The sequence below is a fragment of the Saccopteryx bilineata genome, chromosome 3, assembly GCF_036850765.1.
Source record: "Saccopteryx bilineata isolate mSacBil1 chromosome 3, mSacBil1_pri_phased_curated, whole genome shotgun sequence".
In the NCBI taxonomy this organism is placed as follows: Eukaryota; Metazoa; Chordata; class Mammalia; order Chiroptera; family Emballonuridae; genus Saccopteryx; species Saccopteryx bilineata.
This window is the reverse complement of record NC_089492.1, coordinates 161085410-161098155: the sequence shown is the minus strand read 5'-3', so window position 1 is coordinate 161098155 and position 12746 is coordinate 161085410. Positions and strand designations below refer to the sequence as shown.

At 44.5% G+C, this 12746-nt stretch overlaps 1 protein-coding gene across 6 annotated transcripts; it reads left to right on the top strand.

The window, feature by feature from the left end:
* The first annotated feature begins 1534 nt into the window (after positions 1–1534).
* On the top strand, positions 1535–7967 carry CIART (circadian associated repressor of transcription). 6 transcript variants are annotated; one of them, XM_066264882.1, is made up of 6 exons: positions 1535–1615; positions 2167–2590; positions 2762–2837; positions 3346–3424; positions 3530–3641; positions 7081–7966. In XM_066264882.1, exons 2-6 carry the CDS (start codon positions 2225–2227, stop codon positions 7603–7605), a joined length of 1158 nt encoding a protein of 385 aa, XP_066120979.1. In that variant the 5' UTR covers positions 1535–1615; positions 2167–2224; the 3' UTR covers positions 7606–7966. The 6 variants fall into 6 exon arrangements, with proteins under 6 accessions (XP_066120979.1, XP_066120982.1, XP_066120978.1 ...); XM_066264885.1 differs by having other exon boundaries at positions 1556–1673; positions 2471–2590; positions 7081–7967; XM_066264881.1 differs by having other exon boundaries at positions 1556–1673.
* The last annotated feature ends 4779 nt before the right edge of the window (positions 7968–12746 follow it).

Sequence of the window (12746 nt, the reverse complement as noted above, 5' to 3'; positions counted from 1 at the left end):
TCTCTCTCACTCTTGATCTCTTCTCTCTAAAGTGAATAAATAAAATCTTTTTTAAAAAAAATATATATATATTAGATTTTATTTATTCATTTTTAGAGAGACAGAGTAGAGAGAAAGAGAGAGAGAGAGAGAGAGAGAGAAGAAGGGGAGGAGCAGGAAGCAACCTCCATATGTGCCTTGACCAGGCAAGCCTGGGGTTTTGAAACGGCAACCTCAGCATTCCAGGTCGATGCTTTATCCACTGCGCCACCACAGGTCATGCTAAATAAAATCTTTTAAAATTTTGTGTAAAATATCAAAAATTCCTTAGAATAGATTCTAAAAATTCACACCACTTCACCCCTCACCCCCACCCAACAATGTCTTTTCCAGTTAGTAATTAGAGCAAGCTGGGACATTCTCCCCGCCCCCCTCCACCCACCTTAGGGATCCTAATCAGAACTGGGCTGCCCCCTTGCGGGCTCTTCGATGTCACAGCTTCAATCAGCCTACAGTCCCTGAGCTCCTATCTCCTCTCTCCACTGTACTATTTCAATACTTCAAGGGGCAGCGAATAGTAAAACTCTGAACTTGTCACCTTCCCTCCTTCAAAGCCTTTCGAATCTCTACGGGAGAAATGAAGAAACTGAAACAGGACAAACGCATAATCTAGGAGATTGGGGACCTCCTCCATTCCGTTCCCTTACTAGGAATCACAGAATTCAGGGCGCAGGGCCTGAGGAGCCAGCGTAGAAAAGTCAGGAACAATCGAGTTCGGCTTTGACCTCTAGAGTCGTGGCGAGCTGGCATCTGAGCAGGTAACGTGCATGGCGGGTTATGTAAGGAAAGGGCTGGAGGAGCAGCCTCTGCGGGGAGCCCGAGAGAGGACGCTATGTTCTCGGCGGCAGTCCCCACCCTCCTCACCCAGCAGGGCAGGAGGCACTCAGCTTGTAGGAGAAAGAGGAGGGTGCGGTAAATAGACCGAGGAATCACGAGGGCTGGGTCACCGAAAGGGGCAGAGGATCACAGTAACACGCATCCATTTTCACACTCGTTGCATACGCAAGGCGTTGATAGTTCCACTTGCTGCAATCGTGACCCGAGGCGCTCAAAGAGGGGGCAGAGGGGTCGGCTCCCAAGAAGGTGCCAGGAGTCCCGTATCTCGAGGCGCGCACCTCAAGTCACAACCAGTCTGCACACTCCAGCCACGCGTTCCCGGCGCACCACTATCCTATATAAGGCCGCGGGTTCCGCCCTTTTCCTCCCCTCCCTACTTTTCCACTCTTTTTCCATCCTCCTCCTTTTCACATCACCGGGTCCCCTACGCGAGCAGCATGTAGGGGCGGAGCACGGAATGCTGCCCTTCCAGCCAATTATCACCCACTGCCTCTCTATTGGCCAAGCCCCTGTATGCTGTAGCAAATGGAATATGGACTTCAGTAACTACAATCACGTGCCACCGGCATAAGACCAATGAGTACGAGGTCTGAGTACGCAGGGGGAAGGCACGTGCGGAGCTGCACGTGTCTGGGAGGGGGAAGGGGCGGGACCCACTGGGAGAGAGGCGGAGGTGGGTGGCTGAGTCCGGGAGAGTCGTAGGAGCTGGAGACAACCTGGGCTGAGCCGATCCACACCCGTGAGTAGACCTGGGAGGATCGATAGCCGTCTGCGCGGGAGGATCAGCTCCAGAGAGAGTAGGTTTAGGGTCCTCTTGGTATTGGGAGGGATCGTATCACGTGGCAGAGCGACCCGAGAGGGTCTGCAACAGGGGTCCTGATCAGAAAGACTAGGAAGAGGTGGGAGGTGTCTGTCGGAGGTGGTTCCCGCGGAGTCACTAGGTGCGTTCCAGTACCGGAGATTGAACGCTCGCGGGTGGCGTGACCTGAGGTAGAGGTTCGCTGCGGGATGAGGCGAACAATGGGCCAGACTGGGGAAGGTGTCAAGTCTGGTATTTACTCTCAAGTGAGGGAAGAAAGAACTGAAGTCTGTCAGGCTAAGAGCTGCGCTGCGGAGGCCAGAGAGTCAGATTCTTTAATGGAAGCGAGGGAGATGGCTTTTTCTACTGTCTCTGAGACAGGTAATATTGGGGAAGGAGAGAAGAGATAAGATTATCCCATACAGTACACCCCAGTTTCCCAGTCTTAATTCTCAGATTCTGATTTCAGATTCCTTCGCTTTGCTCTTCAGTTGCAGGTCCGATCTTTGGGTACCCGGGAGCTGCTCTCCAGCCCCTGCTTCTGAACCTATGGATTCTCCATCTAGCGTTTCTTCTTATTCTTCTTCCTCTCTACCTTCCTCTTTTTCTACCTCCCCAGTGAACAGTGACTTTGGCTTCCCCTCCGATAGTGAGGGGGAGGACAAGAGGGCCCATGGCCCCAGGCCAGGCACTGTTGGGCAGAGGGGAGGTTCTTGGCCCAGCCCAGGTCCTATCCGCCGCAGGCAACGACCCAAGGTTTCCAGTAACCAACATGGAGCTTCTCACTTGGAACAGCCAGGCTTGGCTTCTCCTATGGCAAGATCTGGGGTCAAAAGATCAAGAGATCGGGAATTGGAGACCAGTCTAAATATCCATGGTTGTACCACAGAAGGGGACCTGCTCTTTGCTCAGAAGGTAAGAGAAAGCTGGGGAAAGAAGACACTACTGGAATGTCTTACCACCCTGCTGGTTAGTAAGGACCCTGTGAGGATAGTCTTGGCTCCTAGATTTGGAGATAGAAGAAGAATCAGTACTGATGTAGGCAATGCTTGGTATTCTAATAGCCTTTGCCCGGTTTTCCTACAGTGTAAAGAGCTCCAAGGATTCGTACGCCCTCTCACAGACTTACTGAATGGACTGAAGATGGGTCGCTTTGAAAGAGGTAATTATCTGATTAGTCGCATTCATCTGAGCTAGGTTCTCTCTCTCTCTCCTCTTCCTCTCTTTTAAAATGTTTTTCTTTTTATTTATTTTTTATTGATTGATCTTAGAGAGACAGAGAGAGGAAGGGGAGGGAGGTAAGCATTCATTTGTTCTATTTAGTTGTGCATTCACTAGTCCCTTCCGTATGTGCCCTGACTCAGGATCCAACCTGCAACCCTGGTGTTTCAGAATGACGCACTCTAATGACTGAGCAGCCAGCCAGAGCTAAAATATCTTTTAAATGAGTTTTTCTCTTAAGTCTTACTTTGGGTCCTGGGTGTTTTCTTTTTCTTCTGTGACTTAATTTCTTTGGTGGATCCATTAACTGACTCCCTCTGTCCTTCCTTTACCTGACTGAATTCTTGAAATTCAATCCTTCAACACTAGAATCTGTGTAAACAATAAATTAAAATTAAAAAAAAAAAAGAAATTCAATCCTTGATCTCTTTCTCAAACCCTGAACCCAGGATTGAGCAGTTTTCAGCAGAGTGTGGCAATGGACAGGATCCAGCGAATCGTAGGTGTTTTACAGAAGCCACAAATGGGGTAAGTTCTCCCAGTTTTTTCTTCAGTACTTCATAAAAAAAGATATCTTAAACCCTATTTTGTTACTTTTTTTCGCTCTTAACTTTTTTAATGCCTTTTTCACAGAGAACGTTATCTGGGAACCCTGCTACAGGTAGAAGGAATGTTAAAGACTTGGTTTCCTCACATAGCTGCCCAGAAGTCATCATTGGGTAATAGCAGGCACCAGCTGACCAGGGTAAGAACTTATAAACCTGAGGAAGAGGTGGGAAAATAACAAGGAAGTTAAATGTACATTTAGAAAAGGGTTCCCTCTTCCATTTCCTTCTGGGTCTTTTCATCTTTTCAACAAGTTTCTTTTCAGGAAAGGGAAAAATGAAACTTCCTTTCTTGTCTTGATTCCTAAATGCTTTTTGTTCTATCATTGAAAAGAACTCCATGAAGTTTAATCCTAACCCTCATGTGGCAGCTAGCTTATCTGCTGTCTGCATAGATACAGAAGGCTTTTTTACTTGGCCAGGTGATTCATGCTTCAACTTCTCTCTGCAAATCCTTTCTCTTCTGGTGCCTCTTAAATGCTTTCCTCTCCTTTTTACTCCTGTCCAAGTATTCTTGTAGCAGACCCCCTAGAAGCATGGGTTTAATGGACTGGACAAAAGAATTACATCATTGGGGGAGAGGTTGGCAGCTGTGGGGCACCTAGTGTTGGATAGAACCTTAGACCTAGTGTGGCAGTATTATTTTCTGGGCCTTTGATTAATAGTATATTTAGGAGGCACTCAAATGGTAGGGAAGAGAAAGTTTCCTGTAGATAATAGACAGTCCTTGTTTTCAATCAATCACAGGTACTGCTTTGAGAATAATTGATTTGAAAATAAGCAGAGTGTCCCTGGCAAGATAGCTAGCTCGGTTAGACTCAGAGCATCATCCCGATATGCCAAGGTTGCAGGTTTGATCCCCAGTCAGGGCATAACAAGATTCAACCAATGAATGCATAAATAAGTGGAACAATAAATTGATGTTTCTCTCTCTCTCTCGCCCCCTCTCCCTCTCCCTCCCTCCTCCTCTCTTTCTGTAAAATCAATTTTAAAAAGTAGGAAGAAAAGAATGAAATCATTTATTTGTTTTTTAGCGAGGGGCAGGGGAGAGAGACAGGAAGGGAGAGACATAGAAGCATCAACTCGTAGTTGCAGCACTTGATTTATTCATTGATTGCTTCTCATACGTGCCTTTAAGGAGGGGGTAGTTCATGCCAAGCCAGTGACCCCTTGCTCAAGCCAGCAACCTTGGGACCATTTCCATGATCCCATGCTCAAGCCAGCAACCCTATGCTCAGTCTGGTGAGCCTGCACTTAAGCTGGATGAGCCCTCACTCAAGCCTGCGACCTTGGGATTTTAAACTTGGGACTTCAGCATCCCAGGTCGACATTGCATCCACTGCACCACCACCAGTCAGGCAAGAATGAAATCTTACCATTTGCAACAGTATGGATGGACCTAGAGGGTATTATGCTGAGTGAAATAAGTTAGAGAAAGATGAATACCATATGATTTCACTTATATATGGAATCTAAAGAACAAAATAAACAAGCAAACAAAACAGAAACAGACTCAGAGATACAGAGAACAGACTAATGGTTGCCAGAGGGTAAAGGGATTAGAGCAGTGGTCCCCAAACTTTTTTGGGCCACGGACAGTTTAATGTCAGAAAATATTTTCACGGACCGGCCTTTAGGATAAATGTATCACGTGACCGAGACAAGCGTCAAGAGTGAGTCTTAGACGGATATAACAGAGGGAATCTGGTCATTTTTTTTTTAATTTTTATTTATTCATTTTAGAGAGGAGAGGGAGAGACAGAGAGAGAGAGAGAGAGAGAGAGAGAGAGAGAGAGAGGAGAGATGGGGGGAGGAGCTGGAAGCATCAACTCCCATATGTGCCTTGACCAGACAAGCCCAGGGTTTCGAACCGGCGACCTCAGCATTTCCAGGTCAATGCTTTATCCACTGCGCCACCACAGGTCAGGCTGGTCATTTTTTAAAAATAAAACATCGTTCAGACTTAAATATAAATAAAACGGAAATAATATAAGTTATTTATTCTTTCTCTGTGGACTGGTACCAAATAGCCCATGGACCAGTACCGGTCCGTGGCCCGGGGGTTGGGGACCACTGGATTATAGGACTGGATGAAAAAGGTGAAGGGATTAAGATGTACACATTAGTAGTTATGAAATAGTCATGGGAATGTAAAGTACAGCATAGGGAGTATAATCAGTAATATTGTAATAACTGTATAAGTGCCAGGTGGGTACTGGAAATATAGGAGGAGACACTTTGTAAAGTATATGACTGTCTAACCAATATGCTATACACCTGAAACTAATATAAAATAATACTGAATGTAAACTGTAATTGAAAAATGAAATTAAAAAAAAAAAAAGAAAGAAAAAGAAAAATGAAATTGCCTGACCTGTGGTGGAGCAGTGGATAAAGCGTCAACCTGGAACGCCAAGGTCACTGGTTCAAAGTTCTGGGCTTGCCCAGTTAAGACACATATGGGGAGAGTTGATGCTTCCTGCTCCTACCCCTCTTCTTTCTCTCTCTCCTCTCTAAAATGAATAAATAAAATCTAAGAAAAATAGATACCCTAGGGAAAGAAAATAAAAATGAAATTAAAAAATAAGCAAGAGAGTTCTCACCTGTGGTGGTGCAATGGACAGAGCATCGATCTGGAATTCTGAGGTTGCCAGTTTAAAACCCTGGGCTTGCTCCATTAAAGCACATACAAGAGCCCTGGCCAGTTGGCTCAGTGGTAGAGCATCTGCTTGGCATGCAAGGGGTCCCGGGTTCGATTCCCAGCCAGGGCACACAGGAGAAGCGCCCATCTGCTTCTCCACCCCTCCCCCTGTCCTTCCTCTCTGTCTCTCTCTTCCCTTCCCGCAGCCAAGGCTCCATTGGAGCAAAGATGGCCCAGGCGCTGGGGATGGCTCCTCGGCCTCTGCCCCAGGCGCTGGAGTGGCTCTGGTCGCAACAGAGCATCGCCCCCTGGTGGGCAGAGCGTCGCCCCCTGGTGGGCATGCCGGGTGGATCCCGGTCGGGCGCATGCGGGAGTCTGTCTGTCTCTCCCTGTTCCCCGTTTCCAGCTTTGGAAAAATAAAAAAAATTTAAAAAATCACATACAAGAAGCAACTACTATGAGTTGATGGTTCCTGCGCCTCCCCCCTTTCTCTCTCTCTAAAATCAATAAAATCTTTTTAAAAAATAAGCAGGAGGATCTTGGCTGCATATTAATTTATACTTCTTAAGGCACTCAACATAGGAAATTAGAACTTAAAATACAGAAGTTGGGAAATGATGATTCCAGTTAAAGAAAATTCTAAATGAACTATAAGTAATAAGAACCCATGGGACTTTTTATTTTGTATATGTGTGAATATCCAGTGCCTAATGTAGCGTACAGTGCATAGTGGACTCTCCAGTATTTGACTAAATGAAAGTATAGTTTGGTTACTAAAATTTTTATTTAATTATGACCAGGCAGGAACTTATCTGTTGCGTAAAACAAGGTATATTTGCTTTGCAAACAGTCCCAAGGAAACCAGAGGGTTAAGCAACAAGGTAGGGTTCATCTAAAAGCTTTTCATAATTTCTTTTCTCTTTTCTCCCCATTTCTAGCATTTTTCAAGCCACCACAGTTATCCAGCCACTTCCTTTCCTGCACCTCCCATGGAAAAGATGGACCAGGCACAGCTAAGACATCTAGTATGGAAACCAAAGCAGCCTTGGCATCTCACTGGGTGGCCCGCTATGAACCTCACTTGGATCCACACCACTCCAATTTGCAACCCTCCTCTCAGTTCCCCTGGTACTGTCTCCTTTAGCCATGATCATTTAGGCACTGGAGCCAGCATTGGTGTTATCCTTTTCCTCCAGCATGGAGAGCACTCCTTCACCTACTCTGCCCCAACCTCCCCAGTTCCACCTGCTACAGCATCTCCTGTCATCCCTGGTTGTCCTAAGAAACTATCTGGAGAGGGACCTCGTTGCCACAGTTTGCCAGTAACTCTCCCATCAGACTGGAGCTGTACCCTATCCCCTTGTGATCCACCCTCCATGGCCAGAGAGTTGACCGTGGGACACCTAGAGCGGATGAGAAGCTATCCTTCAGTTGCTCCTGATGTCCACCCTCTCAACCCCTAATCCAGGACTTGAGACTTTGATTTCTAATTTGTGCAAATATATGTCTCTCTATATGTTTGTGTGTGTATATATGTACAATATTTACTTTTACTGTGTGTATTTGTGTTGAGGGAAGAGAAATTTTTTCTGATTAAAGAAATTTTCTACTTAAACAGTTTGCTGATTGGGGTGGGGGTAGGATTGAAACCTTCCATTTCAAATACCAGTATTTATACTCTGAGATGCAGAAAATCAGGAAGTGGAAATGTTTGTGAAATTGAGCTCTACCAAGTTAAAAGGCTGGAGAGGACAATATAAGTTCTGTGAAAGGAAGAGGGACACTGCTGCTGTGTTCCTAAGGAACACCCTTGAGACAGTTACAGAGCTCCAAGTTGGCTTTTTTTTTTCATTCAAGCTCAGAGACGAGTACCTTTCCCTTTGTGTCTCTCATTCTTGTAACCATCCAGCTGGCCTAGACTAGCAGGTTCTTCTGCTCTGCAATAGCTCTTTGCCTTGATGGGAGCTGTTGATGCTTGTGGATAAATACATACGTAATCTGCCAGAGGCAGGACACAAGAGCCAGAACAGGCACTGTGGTCACCAGTTTTGAAGAGGAAGGGGTGCCCTAGAACTGTTAGAATGTCCCCTCAGATACTGGGCTACCTCGCCTGACCTGTGGTGGTGCAGTGGGTAAAAGCATCGACCTGAAACGCTGAGGTCGCTGGTTTGAAACCCCAGGCTTCTCTAGTCAAGGTACATATGGGAGTTGATGCTTCCTGCTCCTCCCTCCTCTATCTGTCCCTGTCTCCTCTCTCTAAAATGAATAAATAAAATTTAACTAAATAAAAGAAAAAATATATACTGGGCTACCTCTTAATCAAATAGCTGCAGCTGCTAGATATACAGAGGTTGGCAAAGTAGGTTTACAGTTGTGAGTATGCAAAAGTTTATTCTTGTATTATTATTATTGTATTCATTACAAATGTGTCAACCTACTTTTGCCCACTCTTGTATGTTATCAGGTAGCAAGAATAAAGTTTCTGAATTTACTTACATGTATTCTTCTCCTTGTAGTATACTTTCTGATTTGTCTCACTTTCTGCCAAAACCATATCTTCTCCCCTTCTAAGCCTTGGCAGTATATCAGACTACACAGCCATTTTAGTTATTGTTTATTGCCTACTGAGGACGTTTCTCAAAGCTAATTATGTCTCAGGTCCTCTGTTCTCAGTGAATAGTTGTCTCCTTTAATTTCAGAGAACATGACCTCCTTTCTAAGGCAAACCTCTCTATTTGTGTGTTTGGTTACCTTTCACTTCCAGAACTTTTGCTGTATCACCCCTCTTTCTGTTGTAACTTCAATTTGTTATCTAATTATTTATTATTTATTTCTCCTACAAGTTTGATTAGGTGCCCCCTTCTTGAAAACCTTTTGAGCCTGTCTTCTCTCCTCCTTTCTCCATTTTTTTTTTTGTGTGTGTGACAAAGAGAAGGACAGATAGGGACAGACAGACAGGAAGGGAGAGAGATAAGCACCAATTCTTTGTTGCGGCACCTTAGTTGTTCGTTGATTGATTTCTCATATGTGCCTTGACCGGGGGGGGGGGGGGGGCTACAGCAGACCGAGTGACCCCTTGCTCAAGCCAGTGACCTTGGGCTCAAGCTGGTGAGCCTTGCTCAAACCAGATGAGCCCACTTTCAAGCTGGCAACCTAAGGGTTTCAAACCTGGGTCATCTGCGTCCCAGTCTGACACTCTATGCACTGTGCCACTGCTTGGTTAGGCTCCATCATTCTTGACAGGGTAGTCTAATCGTATTCTTTCAGACTCCTTTCTACCACTCAGTCCTTAACCTCTTGCAGTCTAGCTTCCACAAGCACTCTACTGCATCTTCCCAAGTCACAAATAAATTCACAGAATCAGAGTATTATAGTGTAGCTTCCACCCAATCAATAGCTAGGTCCAGCGGGCCTTTACAAAAGCTATGTACTTCATGCTCTCTGTATCATTTGATGTTGCCTACTGAAATTCCCCTCCCTTGGATCCCATGACAGAACCCTATCCTAGTTCTCCTCTTACATATCTGGCAACAACTTTCATAACTCTTAATGGCCCCACTTCTTCCCACTCCAGAGGATATTCCCCTAGGCTTACATGTTGGCTATTTCTCCTCTGACAGCATTCATTTACTTACAGGTTTTATCTTCTTTCATGGCTTTAATTATGACCTTAATTTTAGAAAACTGCAAAAACTTCATCACCAGTCACAATCTTTCCCCTGGGTTGACATACTGAATGTCTAAATTTCTGCTGGAGAGTTTCTGTTTACATATTACTAACACTTAAAAACATTGAAAACTTCAGGAGTTTTGAGCCAAGAGGTACCATTTGTATCTTCTCCAACCCCTTTATTTCATAGATAAGGAAACTTAGGTTTCTTAGGTTCTTGTGCAAGAACACAATGTGTGGAACAGAATGATTGGTTTATAGTCTGGTGCTTTTTCCAGTGCTAACCAATCAAAATGTTATCTTTAAAGATGTTCTGTTCTGCTTTGTTTCTCTATGGTTAGTGCTATCTATGCTACCATCATTTTTTCAGATAACTAGGCTTAAAACTTGATGTCATTTAGTCACTAAATCCTTTCTTATACTGTATTTGGAATATCTCTTAAAATCTATTTCTTCCCATCCATTACATTGCCACCTCTCTGGTCTAAACTTTGATGTTAGCAATAGCCTTTCTTACCTCAAATCCCTTAAATTTTCCCAGATAGTGCTTTGTATGTCATTCCCTTTTCAAATCCTCCAATGGTTCAACAATGCTTTGAGATGAAAGTTCAAAACTTTTAGTCAATATCTCTATCTCTCCCTCTGTTCCCCTGTATGATCCCTCTGTTCCAGTTTTTCTATTTGTCCTTGAACACTGTGAACCTTTTTGCCTCTAAATTCACATTCATGCTGTTCACTTTGCCCAGTCTTCCCTGGTTCTGTTAACTAAACCCTGCCCTTCTTTCAATGACTAATTCAAGTCCTTTTCCCAATTCTTTCCATTAAATATGATATATAGGCTCAGGCTTTGGCCCATAAAATGATTAGAACAGGATTTGATATATAGTAGTCCTTCAAAAATACTACATTTTCCCTTCCTTTCTTTCAAGGTATTTTTATTTATTTTTTATTTTTTTATTTATTCATTTTAGAGAGGAGAGAGATACAAGAGAGAGAGAGAGAGAAGGGGGGAGGAGCTGGAAGCATCAACTCCCATATGTGCCTTGACCAGGCAAGCCCAGGGTTTTGAACCGGCGACCTCAGCATTTCTAGGTCGACGCTTTATCCACTGTGCCACGACAGGTCAGGCTCTTTTAAGGTATTTTAATATTTTATCTCACTTAAATCCCATGGCAAATTTTGTGTGATTGAGGGCAGATACTGGTCCTATTTTACAGATGAGGAAATAGACTGGGAGTTTAAGTCAGGGGTCAGCAAGAGCCGGATAGGAAATATTTCAGGCATTTTGAACCATATGTCTCTGTTGCAACTATCCAAGTCTGCCATTGTAGCTCAAAGCAGCCATACTTATATAAACAAATGAGCACAGCTATGTTCCAAAAAGGTATACTTATAAAAACAGAGGTGGAACCTGACCGGACGGTGGCACAGTGTAAGAGCATCTGACTGGGATGCGGACGGCCCAGGTTCGAAACCCCAAGGTTGCCAGCTTGAGCACAGGCTCAACTGGTTTGAGCAAGGCTCACCAGCTTGAGCCCAAGGCCCTGGTTTGAGCAAGGGGTCACTCAGTCTGCTGTAGCCCCCCTTCCAGGCACATATGAGAAAGCAATCAATGAACAACAAAGCTGCTGCAATGAAGAATTGATGTTTCTCATCTCTCTCCCTTCCTATCTGTTCCTCTCTCTGTCCCTCTCTGTCTCTAGCAAAAAAGAAAAAGAAAAAAAAGGGAAAACAGAGGTGGAGTTGGATTTGACCTGTAGGCAGTAGTTTGCAGACTACTGGTTCAAGTGACTTGTTCAATGTTATATGCCTGATACCAGAACATGGATAGAATCCAGATATCCTAACTTCTAGTTGAGTGATTTTTGTCCATATTATGCTGTAGCCTATACAACTTACTTTGCATTTATTATATGCTACCCGTTTTATTATTCATCTTTTTTTTTTTTTTTTTTTGTATTTTTCTGAAGCCGGAAACGGGGAGAGACAGTCAGACAGACTCCCACATGCGCCCGACCGGGATCCACCCGGCACGCCCACCAGGGGCATGCTCTGCCCCTCCGGGGCGTCGCTCTGCCGAGACCAGAGCCACTCTAGCGCCTGGGGCAGAGGCCAAGAAGCCATCCCCAGCACCCGGGCCATCTTTGCTCCAATGGAGCCTTGGCTGCGGGAGGGGAAGAAAGAGACAGAGAGGAAGGAAGGGGTGGGGGTGGAGAAGCAAATGGGCGCTTCTCCTATGTGCCCTGGCCGGGAATCGAACCCAGGTCCCCCGCACTCCAGACCGATGCTCTACCGCTGAGCCAACCGGCCAGGGCCTTATTATTCATCTTTTATGTCGACATACTGTCTTCTATCTGGGGGTCCAGGCAGTGGATGGTATCAACAGTACCTGGCACAGAGTAGGCATTCAATAAAATTTTATTGATACCATAATGTCCTATTTTGGTATTTTGAGCCTGGCTCACTCTGAAGTAATTAGCGTAATTGATGAGGCTGCGTCTGTGTGTGTGTATATGCCTGTTTTAGGCGAGGTACTCAAAGAACCTTATTGCACAAGTACCTGATTTAGACCTACATTCTATTTTCTGTGAGTCTTTCCCTACTATTTTCCAGTAGTCACTAGATCTGAACTTATGTGAATAACCATAAATGGATATGTAGAAATAATATACAAATAAAAGGTAAGTTGTTTCCATAGTGAGAAATAAAAAGATAGTTCTCTAGGTCTCACTAGGAGGAAAATGACATAAATGAGTCGTCCATTCTAAACCTTGTAGGTGTTTCCCAATTATTTAGTGACGCGACTAGCAAGATTCTGTTACAGAAACTCATGGTATGTTCTTTTCCTTTGTTTTTAGGCAGATGACGCTGTTTTTCATCCCGAGAGTAAATCTCAAAGAATCCATGTCCTTTACGATAAAAAAACAGGAAGCA

Bases quoted from the DNA above. Each gene is read 5' to 3' on its own strand.
- CIART (XM_066264882.1), top strand. From the start codon at position 2,225: ATGGATTCTCCATCTAGCGTTTCTTCTTATTCTTCTTCCTCTCTACCT. The intron at 3,425-3,529 runs GTAAGTTCTCCC...CCTTTTTCACAG, and splicing joins TTACAGAAGCCACAAATGGG to AGAACGTTATCTGGGAACCC. The intron at 3,642-7,080 runs GTAAGAACTTAT...CCCCATTTCTAG, and splicing joins GCAGGCACCAGCTGACCAGG to CATTTTTCAAGCCACCACAG.